The following is an 18186-nucleotide window of genomic DNA, read 5'->3' on the forward strand; positions in this document are numbered from 1 at the left end:
ATAAGAGGGAAGGTATGCACAGGTGGACTGACTACGTCGCCGGGTCTTCGGATGGTGTTTTTATGTGCCACCGACACAGGTGCCAGATGAGGCTGGCGGACGGCCACGATCAGATGGTGTTTGTTGTGCCCACAGCACGGAGGCCAGTCGATGCGGTACTGGCTACGGCCACGTTCGGATGGTTTTCTTGTGTGCCACCGGTACTGGAACCACAAAGATACAAATTCCATTGATGTTCATCTATTTTGATTTGGTTTGATTTGATTTTCACTTGCCTCAACAGGTCTTCACAAGGGTCACACACTTGCCTCAACAGGTCTCCACAAGTGTCACACACTTGCCTCTGCCTCAACAGGTCTTCACAAGTGTCACACACTTGCCAAACAGGTCTTCACAAGTGTCATAAGAGGGAAGGTATGCACAGGTGGACTGACTACGTCGCCGGGTCTTCGGATGGTGTCTTTATGTGCCACCGGCACAGGTGCCAGATGAGGCTGGCGAACGGCCACGATCGGATGGTGTTTGTTGTGCCCACAGCACGGAGGCCAGTCGATGCGGTACTGGCTACGGCCACGTTTGGGTGGTTTTCTTGTGTGCCACCGGCACTGGTACCACAAAGAATACAATTCACTGATGTTCATCTATTTTGATTTGTTTTGATTTGATTTTCACTTGCCTCAACAGGTCTTCATAAGTGTCACAAGAAGGAAGGTATGCACAGGAGGACTGACTACGTCCCAGGTAGGGGCCACGGGTTATGGCCTGACTAGTCTTGCCGGGTCTTCTCACGCACAGCATACTTCCATAGGTCTCGGTCTCTAGACATTTCCTTAGTGAGACCTAAAGTTCGAAGGTCGTGCTTCACCACCTCGTCCCAGGTTTTCCTGGGTCTACCTCTTCCACAGGTTCCCTCAACTGCTAGGGTGTAGCACTTTTGCACACAACTATCTTCAGCCTTTCTCGTCACATGACCATACCAGTGCAGCCGTCTCTCTTGCACGCCACAACTGACGCTTCTTAGGTTCAACTTTTCTCTCAAGGAACTTACACTCTGACGATATGAACACTGACATTACACATCCATCGGAGCATACTGGCTTCATTTCTTGCGAGCTTACGCATATCCTCAGCAGTCACGGCCCATGTTTCACTACCATGTAGCATGGCTGTACGTACACATGCATCATACAGTCTGCTTTTACTCTGAGCGAGAGGCCTTTTGTCACCAGCAGGGGTAAGAGCTCTCTAAACTTTGCCCAGGCTATTCTTACTCTAGCAGTTACACTTTCAGCACACCCACTTACCGCTACTGACTTGGTCTCCTAGGTAGCGGAAGCTATCAACTACTTCTAGTTTGTCTCCCTGGAACGTGGCAGAAGTTGGTCTCTGCACATTTCCAGTGTTTATTGCTCCTGAGCATTTGCCACAGACAAAAACTATTTTCCTAGTTAGCCTTCCTTTGACATTGCTGCACCTCTTATGTGTCCATAGCTTACACTTGGTGCATCTCATAGAGTTTCTACCTACACCTTTTTTACAGATCGAGCAGGGCCATCTACCTGAAGGCGTTTGTGATTGATCTATATAATACATATATATATATATATATATATATATATATATATATATATATATATGTATATATATATATATATATATATATATATATATATAGAGAGAGAGAGAGAGAGAGAGAGATACACACACACCAGACAGGTAATGCACTATCAGAACGCTTGTGTGTGCATCGACAACAATTTAAAAATCCAGAGGTTCGCCAAATACCACTGAGTAACCATCTGGCAACATGTGGTCGGAAAACTTTTATGATATTCCCATTTCATAAACTTTACAACCTGAATGAAATTGAGAGAAAACTGAGAGAAAAGGACTTTATTAAGAAATTCAAACCCAAGCTTAACAAACAATGATTAAATTAATCTTATTTGGGGTTTAAAAATCTTATCCCTATAACTAAAACACAAAAAAATCTCTAAAAAGTACTGCTGTCATCATTTCTGAAAATAAACATTGAAAAATGGTTTGGCATCATTTCTAAAAATAGCTAAACAACTATTACTGCTGTCCACAGGAACATACCTAAAGGACAAAAGACAGCCAGTCTACTACAGTTGAAACATTCCTGTCACAACCTGGGACCTTGAAGACTGTTTAAATGCAAGAAAGTATACTAGTCCCTTAATATTTGATATTCAACATTTCATCTATTCAATAAGACAATCAATACTTCATTTCATTTTACTATATATACATTATTTATACTATATATTCTATATTCTACATTATAAAGAATATAAATAATTCCTTTGAATAATATATATATATACATATATGTACATATACACACATATATATACACACATATATACATATATATATATACACATATATATATACACACATATATATATATACATAATATATACACATATATATATATACATATATACACATATATATATATACACACACATATATATATACACACACATATATACACACACACACACATATATATATATATATACACACATATATATATACACATATATATACATATATACATATATATATATGCATATGTATATATATATGTATATATATATGTATGCATATATATATATATATATATATATATATATATATAATAAATATTAGGGAATAAATCCAAATTTACAGGGAAAAAATCAGATTTAGGATTAAATCCAATTTTATAGTAAAATATTATAAATATTATTAGAGACAAAACCACTATTTTGCAAAACAAACAAGGAAAGACTTAATCAATACATAAAATTTTAATAAATAGTCAAAAAAACCGCCACTACAATTGTTTCTTGTCTTGATCGACAATCTTCAGGTGGACTTCCAATCTTTACCTTTTCGGTCTTCTAATGATCAGAATGACATTCATGATACCCACTCACATTTCAAGACATTTGTCCCTTTAACATAGTTTCGTCAGTAACATTTAGAATCTGAATACGGGTCAATGAGTTTTCTGTCTTTCACATAACACTTTTTTTCGCTTTCTAATAATTCTTTGTTGCGCGACAAGAAGAAAAGAAAAAGAGACGACTTCAAAGTACTAAGTCCTCTTGATGGTTATATTTGAACTCAGCGTTCTGGTTAATAGACTTCATATCTGTATGAATGCTCCAGCATGGCCGCAGCTGTCCAGTCTTCAAAAAGTAGGTCTCCTTTTTTCAGCATTCATCCTCTACACCACAGGCGCATACAGGCAATCGGTCCGTCTGCTCGAGCAATGAATAACTCTTACACTTGCATTTGGATATATTTACTGGAAAGCAGCATTTTTGTCGTGCTACTCTTGCGCTTGTCGCAAAGTGGAAAAGTGTGGGCTTCGTCAAGGAACAAAGTATCGTTCTGCAAGTTTTTTCCATCATATTCGCAATTTACTCTCCTTTGCTTTTCTTATACTGCAGTTTCGCCAAATTCAGTAATAAAAATAGTATTCATTTACTCAGGCTGGCTCTTCAGTAAGATTCCTGTTAATGATGGGAAGACCATATCAATAGACCCATGTGCGTCTATCGAAATGCTCTTTCTAAAGAGCATTTCGATAGACGCACATGGGTCTATTGATATGGTCTTCCCATCATTAACAGGAATCTTACTGAAGAGCCAGCCTGAGTAAATGAATACTATTTTTATTACTGAATTTGGCGAAACTGCAGTATAAGAAAAGCAAAGGAGAGTAAATTGCGAATATGATGGAAAAAACTTGCAGAACGATACTTTGTTCCTTGACGAAGCCCACACTTTTCCACTTTGCGACAAGCGCAAGAGTAGGCACGACAAAAATGCTGCTTTCCAGTAAATATATCCAAATGCAAGTGTAAGAGTTATTCATTGCTCGAGCAGACGGACCGATTGCCTGTATGCGCCTGTGGTGTAGAGGATGAATGCTGAAAAAAGGAGACCTACTTTTTGAAGACTGGACAGCTGCGGCCATGCTGGAGCATTCATACAGATATGAAGTCTATTAACCAGAACGCTGAGTTCAAATATAACCATCAAGAGGACTTAGTACTTTGAAGTCGTCTCTTTTTCTTTTCTTCTTGTCGCGCAACAAAGAATTATTAGAAAGCGAAAAAAGTGTTATGTGAAAGACAGAAAACTCATTGACCCGTATTCAGATTCTAAATGTTACTGACGAAACTATGTTAAAGGGACAAATGTCTTGAAATGTGAGTGGGTATCATGAATGTCATTCTGATCATTAGAAGACCGAAAAGGTAAAGATTGGAAGTCCACCTGAAGATTGTCGATCAAGACAAGAAACAATTGTAGTGGCGGTTTTTTTGACTATTATTAAAATTTTATGTATTGATTAAGTCTTTCCTTGTTTGTTTTGCAAAATAGTGGTTTTGTCTCTAATAATATTTTATATATATATATATATATATATATATATATAAATATATATACGATGGGCTTCTTTCAGTTTCCATCTACCAAATCCACTCACAAGGTTTTGGTCAGCCCAAGGCTATAGTAGAAGACACCTGCCCATGGTGCCACGCTGTGGGACTTAACCCAGAACCATGTGGTTGGTAAGCAAGCTACTTACCATATATGTATACACACATATATATGTATACACATATATATGTATATATATGTATACACATATATGTGTATACATATGTATACATATATATGTGTATACATGTATACATATATATATATATATATATATATATATATATATATATATATATATATATATATATATATATATATATATACATAATACAAAATAAGAAAATGGAGGAATAGATTTCTATCAATACCCCTATCTCACTTTGTAATACATGTATATATATATGTATATGTATATATGTATACATATATATATGTATATATATACATATAGGAGAAAGTAAGAAAAATAGACAAAAATGCACATTGTAAATCAAAAAAGTAAAGGCTTTTTATGAAAAGTAATGATAGATATATACAATTAGAAGAACTGAGGTAGTAATAAAAGTAATAAAAGTCATTATTATGAGATTATTGAAGAGATTCAAGCACACTGCGGTTTCGTAAGATACTATTCATCCCTTTGAATGCACACCAATTAATGGACGGTGTCAGGTCTAATAGTTCCTGAGAAAAAAGATTATTTGTAAGGGAGGTAAGTAGTTCTGGATTTGGTGCAATTAGGTTAGATATAGAAATGTAATGTGAATGGTGTAAGGGATGTATGGGGGTTAGTGGTATTAATTGAAAGGTTAGTAATGTTCTGAATTATGTTATGTATTCTTATTTAGTTGGGGAAGATATTTATTGATGAAAGTTGCCTCTTTATTTATTCTTTGTTGCACTGAGGTGTTCTGTGAACATTGATAGAAGGGGAAAATTTGGAAATTAGGATTAAGATTCCTAGCACACCTTTCTATGTGTTCACTGACCTGTAACTGTCTGTATTGTGGGTGGCGGATTTGTTCTTTGTGGATAGTGGTTCTTCGACAGAGTGATATTCCTGTTTGGCCAATATAGTTGTTACCACATCCTAAGAATGTCATGGCATAGATTAGATTTTCTGAGGCACAGGTGAAATTTGATTTAATCTTAAATATTCCACCTTGTTTAAAGTGGAATTCTGAACCCTCCAAAAGGTGGGGGCATGTACCACAGTTAGGTTGACATTTTTTCACTTTTGGCTCTGTTGCTAATGGATATAGTCTTGAGCTGGTTAGTATTTTTTTCAGTGATTTCAGTTGCATTTTGCTTTTGATAATTTTGTATGAGCTTAAAATTTTGTTCATTGTTTTATCTCCTGTGAGGATGGGAAGATTTGGGGTAATAATGTTGAAGGCTTCGTTTCTAGGGTTATGTATGAAAATGTACAGGAGTATTTTTAAGTCTGGTTTAGTTTTTCAGCTGGTTTCCCTTAATGTTCATATATCTATTTCCTTAGCTCATTTAATGCCATCATTTATTAATGATATTGGGTCATGTCTATTAATTAATGTTGATCTAAGTTCAAGGAGTCTTTGTTCACGAGTATAGGTATCCGAAACTATGGTACAGATTCTTTTCACTAGATTAAAAGGTATATCAATTTTTATGCGTTTGGGGTGGTATAATAGGTATTGTTTAGAATCTGTGGATTTATAAAAGATGTCTGTTTCGATGTGGTTATTAACTATTTTAATTAGGATGTCAAGAAAGGGGAGTTGTTTACTGTTGTGTTCCATGGTGAATTGTATGTTGCTATTAATGTTGTTAAGCATTATTTTAAAATCGAGGAGTTTGTCCATGCTGTCTTTTCAAAGTATGAAGCAATCATCCAAATACCTCTTCCAGTTCTCCTTTAATTAGCAATGAAATGAGGCACCATATTTTTCTAGTGATGATTGGTATAACTTGAGTTCGAGGTAACCCATTACAAGGTTTGCAATCACTGGAGCAGCTCAGGTTCCCATTGCAATTCCACATTTTTGTCGATAGTAAGTTGTATCGAACATGAAATAGTTCTTCAGCAGGATGAATTTGAGTGTTGCGATTATGAATCTGTGGTTAATATGTCCTGGGATCTCTTCTGGGTATTTTTCTAGCCAGAAGGTGATTGCTTCTATACCATATTCGTGTGGGATATTGGTGTACAGATTCACCACATCGAAAGATACCAGCAGGGTTCCTACCTTTACTGTCTTCGGGAGGTGGTTCAGCATGTCTGGGTCATCCCTGATAAAGCTTTTCACATATTTTAAAAATGGTTTGAGTAAGATGTTGAGGAAGTTGCTCAAATGGTGGGTTTCAAAAGAAAGGGCAGCTATGATGGGTCTCAGTTTGAGGTCAGTAGAGGGAGGGACATTAATGCATAGGCTTGTAGAAACTTTGCAGGCTTTACAAATATGTGAATTTTGTGTAATCTGTAGAATAGACTAGGACTGTATTTAAAATTGGATAAGTGGACACTGTCCATTACTCGATGTGCATTCAAAACAATGAATAGTTGTATTCAAAGCAAAAAGCAATGACTAGTTGTATTCAAAGCAATGATTAGCTACTTACGAAACTGGTATGCTTGAATCTCTTTAATAATTTCACAATAATGACTTTTATTCCTACCTCAGTTCATCCAATTGTATATATCTTTCGTTACTTTGCATAAAAGTGCATAAAAGTGATTTACAATGTGCATTTTCGTTTATTTTTCTTACTTTCCCCTTACATTACCACGTGTAGTTTCTATTTTCTTTTTGTAACATATTTCTATTATATACATATATATATATGGTGGCTGCCCCCTCGTTATCGAGTATGGCCATTGCATGAAGCTTCATCAATGTTGTTATCGTGCAATGCCTGTGCAAGAAGATTTTTTTTTAAAGTGAGGAAAGGCTGTGCACTGAGTCAATCCCACTCACTAAGCAACAGCAGCCATAATCTGAAAAGAAGAACAAGTCAACATCATCAGTAACCACTGAGCCGCAGGTTTTATGTCGGAGTTATCCCAGTTACCTGAGTTACCGTCACCTAGAAGGATGCATTAACAAAGGCCACGAGTCCTTCACTCCCAATGGTTTAACCGCGCGATCGGGTATTCAGTCCGATTATTTCTATTTCCCCGCGCATGATACATCCTTAAGACATTTATTGGATGGCCGTTGACTCTCAAGAGTTCCTCCGCCCTTTGACATGTTTTGCTTTTCATCCCGCAGGGTGTCCAATAAACACCCTCTTCACCAAGCAAGCTTGGTGGGGTTGCCGGTTTAGTCGCCGACGACCCGACCATGCACCAGGTTGTACTGGGTTACATGTTACCAGTAGCACTCGAAAGTGACCTGACTTAACATATATATATACATATATTTATATACATATATACACATACAAATATATATTTGTATACATATATATATACATATATATATGTATATATACATATATATATATACATGTAATATACATGTATACATATATATATATACACACACACACACACACACACATATATATACACACATATATATATATACACACACGCATATATATACACCCTATACATATATATATAAAGAGGGAAAGAGAGAGAGAGAATTGTAAAAGGATATGGATTGCACTTATTAATGCATTTTTGAGTACTTCTTCAGTGATTGCTTTTGGTTTGGGACTTTTCTCCTCAAACATGAGTGGCCAGTCTTTCTATAAGTAGATTTACAGAAACCGATGTTTATTTATAAAATCAAAATTTCTTTAGTAGCATGGATATATCTGAAATGATAATATATTACTATTTCTGAGACTTTTTGGTCACACCTTGCTATTAGTTGATGGTATACCACTGGAAAAAAATGTCACTGAATGAATGACACAATATTGGAATCCGTCCAGTTACAAATGAAATCATTCCAGGATTAAAAGAAAACAAGTGTTCAATCCATTATTAACGGTCCATCAATATCAGCCTGATCTAGTTGACCTTACATTAAATCACATCTTTTTTACTCTTTGTTTCCTCCAGGTAGTGTGTATTACTCTTTTATTCTTTTACTTGTTTCAGTCATTTGACTGCGGCCATGCTGGAGCACCGCCTTTAATCAAACAACTCGACCCCGGGACTTATTCCTTTTGTAAGCCCAGTACTTATTCTATCGGTCTCTTTTGCCGAACCGCTAAGTAACGGGGACATAAACACACCAGCATCGGTTGTCAAGCAATGCTAGGGGGACAAATACAGACACACAAACACACACATATATATTTATACATATATACGATGGGCTTCTTTCAGTTTCCGTCTACCAAATCCACTCACAAGGCTTTGGTCGGCCCAAGACTATAGTAGAAGAGACTTGCCCAAGGTGCCACGCAGTGGGACTGAACCCGGAACCATGTGGTTGGTAAGTAAGCTACTTACCACACAGCCACTCCTGCGCCTGAAATGATAATATATTACTATAACATTATTGAATGCGTCCGTTCTTGAAGAGTTGTAGGATTGGAGTTGAAGGTGGATGAACAGTAGACTGCTATTTATAAGTGATCAACTATATAGATGCTCCATAACTATTTTATTTTGTCTGTAGTCATCATAATAATCATTTCAATGTTAGTATATATTGGACAAATCTACAGTCCAATGTCATCATCATCATTATCTAATGTCAGTTTTCCATGCTGGCATGGGTTGACAGTCCATACACACTTCTCTCCCACATTTTGATGCTATCTAACAGACTACCTGGCAATCTGGAACACCTCAAGTTGCTGATCTTCAGGTTGTAAGACATCGGTAAACCTCTTCCTTTCTGCTTCTATCCTAGTTAGATATACCTAATGCCAAGCTTCTCTTTTAGCTATTTGATATGTTTCTTTGTTACCTCCATGCCCTCCACCCTTTCCAACCCAGTTTCTTCTGTTTTATAGCCCTATCAACCTCTCTGTCTGGCAGATGCTTTGCTCCAACCACAGATTTGGTCTGTTGCCATCAGTAGATTGTTCCATAAGAACTTCTAGTTGTCCTCTATGTTTTATGTCTCCATCTGTCTTTCCTCATCAACAGCTTCAATAAGGATATCTCTTACTCATATAAAGAATCCTTGAGCTTCTATAACCTCTTTTTGCACATTGGTTTGTGTCTCAGGATCCTTCTAGCCTGAAGTCCAAAGTCATTAACCACTAACCTATGTTGAGATGTACATTCTTCACCTGAGAAAGTTTGCGTTCATAAGTGTATGCCTCCTCCGATTTCTGGTGAAGATGTACTTAATTTGGCTAGTGTGCCCACTAAATTGATAAATGATCAGATGGCTGGCAGGTTTCCTGAGGTTGGTGTTGCAAACCATTCATTTGCATCACAGACCATCAGCAGCTTTGTTCCTTCCTCATTTATGGAACCAAAGCCATAGCCTCCATGAAAACCATCAGAGTGTTTGCCAACACAGCCATTGAAGTCCCCTGCACAATGAGAATGTCATTGTCTTTTGTCATCGAGGTAGTTTGCAGAAGGGAATCATAGAAACAGTCCATCTGAATATCTGCAAGTCTGACATGTGGAATATATGCAAACATGACTGGGCCGATGCCAGCGTCGCTTTGACTGGCTTCCATGCCGGTGGCACATTAAAAGCACCAACTGATCGTGGCCGCTGCCAGACTCCCCTGGCACCTGTGCCGGTGGCACGTAAAAAGCACCCACTACACTCACTGAGTGGTTGGCGTTAGGAAGGGCATCCAGCTGTAGAAATACTGCCAGATCAGACTGGAGCCTGGTGCAGCCTCCTGGCTTCCCAGACCCCGGTCGAACCGTCCAACCCGTGCTAACGCGGAAAACGGACGTTAAACGATGATGATGATGATGATGATGATGACACTTTTATATTAAACAAGACTAAGCTTAATAATCCTGTCACACACCCTGACTACCTCAATCACCTTATCCACCCATTTCTCTGCCAAAAGAATACTAATGCCCTAACCCATCACTGATTCCTACTCAGAAGAACTTGTATCTATGTATTGCCTGCCAATGAGGGGGTCTTTCTGAGGTTCCCCTCCATTATACCTCTTGCACCACAGCACATGTCTACATGCCACCACTCAAGCATTTCAACAATCTCACCAGACCTATCTTTCATTGCGCCAATGTTAATTGCAGTAGCTCTGAGCTTGTGAACTTGAGAGGGAAGTTGTAAGGGATGTTTTCAGCATTTAGAAAGATCTTTGCATTCACCTGCCTGAAGTTAGTCGGACCTTCAGTTTAGTGTAAGCAGGTGCAGGTAAAGGTTGCTGCATGGATTACAATTACAATGAATTTCCTTCGGCCCTGTAAAGTCTTCATGAGTACATAAGTGCTATGGGGGAGGTGGGGAGCAGATAAATTAGAAGCTCCAATATTATTATAATTACTGTTATTATTATTAAGGTAGCAATTAGTCTTTGGCTATGTAGAAGTAACCATGCACACCATCAACACCATTTAATATCTGCCTTCCATGGATGGGACCCCATGGATGGGACTATGATAATATATATTTCAAAATCATCATCAGTGTCACATGTACATTAATATACATGCATATAAATAAGCACATGCATGATCAATTCATTACATGTAGAAACATGCATGTTGGGCCCACAGGCTACTAATATGCATTACATGTACAAATATACTATGCACTTGTAAAAACAGTTCACAAGGTGTAAATCATCAAGTATAATATCTATCTATCTATATATATATATGTATATATATATATATATATGACTTCATAAATTAAAACAGATTAGGAGATCGAAAATCCACCTGACGAATGTCATTGAAGACATGAAACGATTGTAGTGGCGGTTTATTTCTTTATATTAAAAATTTTTATGTATTGATTAAGTCTTTCCTTGTTTGTTTTGCAAAATAGTGGTTTTGTCTCGAATTAATATTATATATATATATATATATATATATATATATAGACACACACATACATATGCATACATACATTTAATTATGTGCATACATACATGTACATATTCTTCAATGAACATGGTCATACATGAGCAGATAAGCAAACATTAATATTTGCACATATACTCGGATCCCATTCAAGATGGTAGTGGTGAGGGGCAGGTGGGAGGGAAAATGAAATTCAATTCAGTTCACATGAATAGGCAGTCCTCCATGAAGATTCCTTTGAAAAAATTGAACAGGAAATTTTCAACTGAAGTTAAAAGTACTTGTAGAAACGAATAGAAAGAGGGAAATATTGGATGGGAGTGAAATCAAAAATTATGACAGAAATTGGAAGTTGTATCTGTAAGAGATTATTAGATGGGAGAAAGAATTCAAGATGGATAAATTGGGTGGGAGTGGGGGGAGATTGCAGAATTTCAACTAAATTATATCATCATCATATATATGTAACAAGCAGCAACAATTAGGAAGATTGAAGAACTGGAATAAAATAAAATAAGCCAGTTTACTTAACTATCTTAGTTTTGATGTGCCATGTAAACTTCCATGTATGTATATGTACTCATTCTTGTATGCTTCACTCCTTGCATTTCTCTTGGTTTGACAGATGACTGACAGCTGACTACAGTAATAATAGGAAAGATAAAAGGAATAATTCCCCTCAGACTATGAAGTATCAGGTTGGCATCCAGTCTGCAAAGGAGGACCATTTTAGCCTTGCTTGGCAACCCTCTTAGAGCTGGTGTCATGAAAGAAAAAATCCATAGATGGTTGTCACTTTAGTCACTTACTAATATTCTCTGAAGTCATAAAGTACTGAGTTGGCATTTGGCATGGTTAAAAAATAATTCTTGTATAAAAAAAAAGAGAATAAAATAAAGTAATGAAAGATGGCCTTTCCTAACAAGGGATAGAGAATCATAGAAGAAAACACTGAGAAAGGGAGAAGAGTTGGAGAAGAGCTTCCCCTTTAACAAGAAAAATTTTTTACCACTCAACAATAACTTGACCAATACTATCATTATCATTACCAACAACAGTGCTATGAATATCAGAAAGAGAACAACAACAACGATTGCACCACTCCACCATTACCAGTGATTCATGCAAAGTAGCAGAGATAGTGGTAGCTGACAGTGACACCATTATGCCACTGACTAATACTACTACTCTGTCAACCAGCAACAGCAGCAGCACCACCACCACCACCAAAAGCAACACTTTTCTATCATTGCCACTACAACCACCGCACCATCAGTAACAACAACAGTAACATTAGCAGCTCCATAAATTAACAACCAAGACTGGCTCTTTTGCTAAAACTGCCCTCAACTGAATTGCCAAAAAAGCCTCACAGGGGCCAAAAGGTTCAACTGGAAAGAGGGTAAAAACGGTCACATTAGCTGTGATCCCAGAAGTAATGGAGGAAGCCAAGAAACAAAAATATTTGTATGTATATACGTATGTACACAGACATTCACATATGAAGGCGCAGCAGTGGCTGTGTGGTAAGTAGCTTGCCTACCAACCACATGGTTCTGGGTTCAGTCCCACTGTGTGGCATCTTGGGCAAGTGTCTTCTGCTATAGCCTCGGGCCGACCATTGCCTTGTGAGTGGATTTGGTAGACGGAAACTGAAAGAAGCCTGTCGTATATATGTATATATATATATGTGTATGTATGTGTGTGTATGTTTGTGTGTCCATGTTTGTCCCCCCACCGTCGCTTGACAACCGATGCTGGTGTGTTTACGTCCCCGTCACTTAGCGGTTCGGCAAAAAGAGACCGATAGAATAAGTACTGGGCTTACAAAGAATAAGTCCCGGGGTCTAGTTGCTCGACTAAAGGTGGTGCTCCAGCATGGCCGCAGTCAAATGACTGAAACAAGTAAAAGAGAGTAAAAGAGTATATTGCCAAAAGTTACATCTGCACTGACCATCTGCCCATATTGTGCCATGAAGATAACTATTGGCTAGGAATCAACATTGCCACTGATGCTTTTCACAGTAACATCCATGTTTCTGCTTCCTAAAATGTTATGGAATCAACCAGTGGATAGATGTGTCATGTACACTTTGGGCTTGTACTTTTATCCTTTTCTCTTTTTTGAACATGGCACATAATGTCCCATATAATGTCATATGCCTTCCCACACATAATGAAAGAGATCTTATCTAGGATGCTAACAAGGGCTGCCTCCAAACATAGGTAAGTTAATTTCTTCTTCTTGCGTACCTTGGTGATAAATTGTATCAACCTATACTATGTATGAAATGCTCCCAAACTTATGCTCTTTCATCAAAATGATTAATATGAAAGGGTTTCTTTTTCTTTTGGTTTGAAAGATTGTTTGTGAAGGACAGTGTACCCATCCTTCATTTGCCATTGTGTCGTCGGCGGCGGCGGCGACATTTCCATTCAGTATATTAAGATGTTTGTTTTCTTTTTGTTCATGATCACTATTAATATTTTGTGTGGCAATTAAGAAAGATCCTTTTTCTTTTGTTTTCTGTGTGTAAAACATGCTATTTTGTATATTTTCAATTTTCTTTTTGTGGGCATGGCATGAAATATTTGAAATCATTTTTGTATGCCTGTGATGTGAGGGAAAAAAATAAAATACAAACCTTGTCTTTTATCAAGTATAGAAGAGAGCCTCCATATTTTAGGAAGTTGTCTAAGTATTTTTGGTAAAAATCTATCTTATCTATTAAAATCTTTTTCTTTGTTATAAAGAACATTACTTTGTTCAAAGTAAATTATTATAACAACAATTGTATCTAATTTAAGCAAAATGACTGAAATTTGTGGGGAGGGAAATAGATAAATTGACTCCGGTATTTGACTTGCATTTTATCAATCTCCAAAAAGATAAAAAGCAAAGTTCAACTCAGAAACTAAAGAGCTGGAATAAATACCACATGGAATTTTTTTTTGATACTCTAGTAATATTGCTAATCCACTATCTGATCAATAATATCTATAATAATAATAATGATTTCCAATTTAGGCACAAGGCCAACAATTCTGAAGGAAAAGGTTTAGTTAACTATATTGACCCCAATACTTGACTGGTACTTTAATTTATTGACCTTGGGGGAATAAGAGGCAAAGTTGACCTCAGTAGGATTTAAACTCAGAATGCAAAGTGCCATAACTAAATACCAGTAAGTGGGTAGTTAATTAAACTAGTTGCAGTACTTGATAGGTACTTTATTTTATTGACCCCCAAAGAGGCAAAGTTGATCTCAGGGGTAGTTGAAACAATGTATAGAGACCTAACAAATTACTGTATAGTATTTTTTATCTGTATTCTACCAATTTTGTCAATCTCACAACAACAACAACAACAACAGCAGCAGCAGAACAACAAGAAAAGAAAGTAAGGAAAAAATAAGGAAAAATGTAAAAGTTGCAAGATACATTACTGTACCAAACCATTTCAAAAAGTCGTCAACATTATTCAGATTCCGGATTCGGAGACTAACAGCTCTCTGACAAAGTCTCAGCTCCCTTTCCCTCTTTTTCTGTCTAGCTTTTTCGATACCTTCAAGAAATTTCATTTGTGCTTCAAGAGTGTCTAAAACCTCAAGAAACTTTGTAAAAGAGTCTTTCATTGTGGTCTGGATAAAGAACAAGAGGAAAATGTTTATTTATAGTGATCAACATATATTTAAAGCTTTTCATACATATGTACTTTATATGAATACACAACACAGAGTTCATTCTCCAACAGCTACGGACCTTATATCAAAGAGCAGGTTTTGAGTCAATATGTTAATGCGATATACTGAACTTGAAAGTCCAATAATCACTGGTCCAATAATGTCTCTCAAAATCTCAGAGGAAGCTCCTGCTTTTGTTAGACAATCTGAAATCTGTTAATGATATCTGATCCATTCTACTTTTGTCTCTGCAAAGTGAGGAGTTATCAGTTTTGCAGAGCACTTCTGGCAATCTGGGTAGCTGAAAAATCTCTTGAATCATAACAGCTACTAAGATACCAGCATCAGCTGCTCCTCTGGGTATAATAATCCCTGAAATTTGTGGGCATTTAATTACACAATCCATTTTTTTATGACCAACAAATTAGAGCCATCTTCATTTTATTTTCAACAAATTTGATAAAACCATCTTCCGATCTGAAGGTTTTCCCAAAGCTGGAAAAGATATAAAACTTACCTTAGATTTCAACCTTGATAAGGCTGTATTAACTTCAAACAGCATCCCTACTTTGGGAAGCTTTCCAGTGTTGCTCAAACATCAAACAATACATCTGGACGAATTTGTGTAGATAATCACATCATCTAACCTGTTAGCCTTTTTAATTCAAGTTTCCCTTCTTCGCTTAACTCCTCATTTTTCTTTTGTTACCTTCCTTTCCATTGGAGATATGGATGTGTATAAATCTTGATCTATAGTAATCTTTCTCTGGCATGGATAAACATTCAATCCTAAATAATTGAATATGCCTCTTTTCATGAAATTCCTAGATCACAGAAGTGAAAGCACTACTGTGCTCATATCCTTCTCAAACAATTCATTATAAAGTCTTTAACATACATCACCAGCAGTTTCCTATTTGCCTCATGCCAGAGAAATAAAACATTGTCATAAACACTCACTATTAGATCAGCACTTGAGTGATCTTCCTATACCATGACAGAGGTGTATCTTTCAACCCATAGATGCATCTCTTCAGTTTCCACACTTGAGATTTTGGACATATACTTGAAGGTAGCTTCAAGAACATTTCTCTCTTCAAAATATCACCCTGCAGGTAATTTTAGCCAATCAGATTCATCCATTTTCTACAATGTTGTCAGTGTTATGGAAGATACAATGTTTTTACTTTTGTTACACACATAAGAAAAATCACAACTTGTTATTTGCTGAGAAAGTAATAGTAAGAATGGTACTAAACATTTAAAGATGAAGATATTTAATGAAAGAAACTGAAAGAAAACAAATTAATGGGCTTACAGATTTTGTTCTGTTTGACCTTGGAGTAACCAATTGGCTTTTGAATTTTCTACACTGATGTAGTTTTGCATGCTAATTACAAAAACCACATTCATTTCTTTGCTGGGTTTGGAGATTAATGATAAATAAAAAGTTACAAGATTGAAATCATTGGAAATTTTTATCATTATCATTGGTTGATGCTAGTGCCACTTGACTGGCTCCTGTGCTGGTGGCACATAAAAAGCACCATTTGAGTGTGGTCGATACCAGTGCCTTCTGACTGGCTACCAAGCTGGTGGCACATAAAAAATACCCACTACACTCTGGGAGTGGTTGGCGTTAGGAAGGGTATCCAGCTGTAAAAACCTTGCCAGATCAGATTGGAGCCTGGTGTCGCCTCCTGGCTTACCAGTCCTCAGTCAAACCATCCAACCCATGCCAACATGGAAAGTGGGCATTAAACGATGCTGATGATGATGATGAATGTAAACAAATTAAAATGCCATGTGGGATGGAAGCACTACGTCGGTTACGACGATGAGGGTTCCGGTTGATCCGAATCAACAGAACAGCCTGCTCGTGAAATTAACGTGTAAGTGGCTGAGCACTCCACAGACACGTGTACCCTTAACGTAGTTCTCGGGGATATTCAGCGTGACACAGAGAGTGACAAGGCCGGACCTTTAAAATACAGGTACAACAGAAACAGGAAGTAAGAGTGAGAGAAAGTTGTGGTGAAAGAGTACAGCAGGGATCACCATCATCCCCTGCCGGAGCCTCGTGGAGCTTTAGGTGTTTTCGCTCAATAAACACTCACAACGCCCGGTCTGGGAATCGAAACCACGATCCTATGACCGCGAGTCCACTGCCCTAACCACTGGGCCATTGCGCCTCCACTAAAATGCCATGTACTGACAATTTTAAGGGGTGCATCATGCTTATTATGTTTTTGTTTCATCAGAACTCCAAACATCTCACACAACTGTTTTTGGACACCTGTAAAAAATTGGAAAAGTCAAGAAAATGGATAGGTTTGGTCCACATCAGCTGAATGAAATTCAAACAAAACAGATACCTCGAAGTGTGCTCCTTATTGCTTTCTCGGCTGGAAAAAGACCAATTTTGCATCAAATCATTACTTGTAATGAGAAATGGATACTCTTTGACAACAACAGGAGAACAGGACAGTGATTAGATGCAGGAGAGTCACCTAAACACTACCCAAACCCACCATTGCACCCTAAAAAGTTAGTGGTCACTGTATGGTGGTCTGTGAAGGCAGTTATTCGTTATTCATTTTTGCAATAAGGAAGAAGGTAGCAGCAACATCGTATTACCAGGAAATCGATTGTATGCATGAGAATTTGAAAAATAAGCAACCCAGACTAGTGAATAGAGCTGGCCCAACTTTACTTCACGACAAATACACATCCTCACTCTCCTCAAGCTATGGTCCAAAAGTTGCACAGCCTGAATTATGAGATGTTGCAACATCCTCCCTATTTCCCTGATATCTCTCATCACTTATTTAAGCCTTTTGAGCTTTTCATAAGCAATAAAACATTCTTAAATAGAGAAGAGGTAATTGAAGCATTCAGACAGTTTATCACAGCAAAAAATGAATTTTTGTTTTAAAGATGGAATATATGACATAGAGAAAAGTTGGGTAAAGGTCATAAATGAACCTGGATCATACTTCGATTAAATAAATCAGGTCTCTAACACTTCTGAAACATTTTATTGTTACCTTTCAA

General features: G+C 37.2%; 1 protein-coding gene across 1 annotated transcript in view; it reads right to left on the reverse strand.

The window, feature by feature from the left end:
- Positions 1–18186, reverse strand: part of LOC118762651 (protein FAM227B-like) — a 110287-nt gene that overhangs the window by 75683 nt on the left and 16418 nt on the right. Inside the window, exons 2-3 of the mRNA XM_036501572.1 lie at positions 14896–15090; positions 8112–8202 (exon numbers count right to left, since the gene is read on the reverse strand). Coding sequence (XP_036357465.1) covers positions 8112–8202; positions 14896–15084 — 280 coding nt within the window. The 5' untranslated portion in view covers positions 15085–15090. The remainder of the gene's footprint in view (positions 1–8111; positions 8203–14895; positions 15091–18186) is intronic.

The sequence above is a fragment of the Octopus sinensis genome, linkage group LG3 (genome assembly GCF_006345805.1).
Source record: "Octopus sinensis linkage group LG3, ASM634580v1, whole genome shotgun sequence".
Lineage (NCBI taxonomy): Eukaryota > Metazoa > Mollusca > Cephalopoda > Octopoda > Octopodidae > Octopus > Octopus sinensis.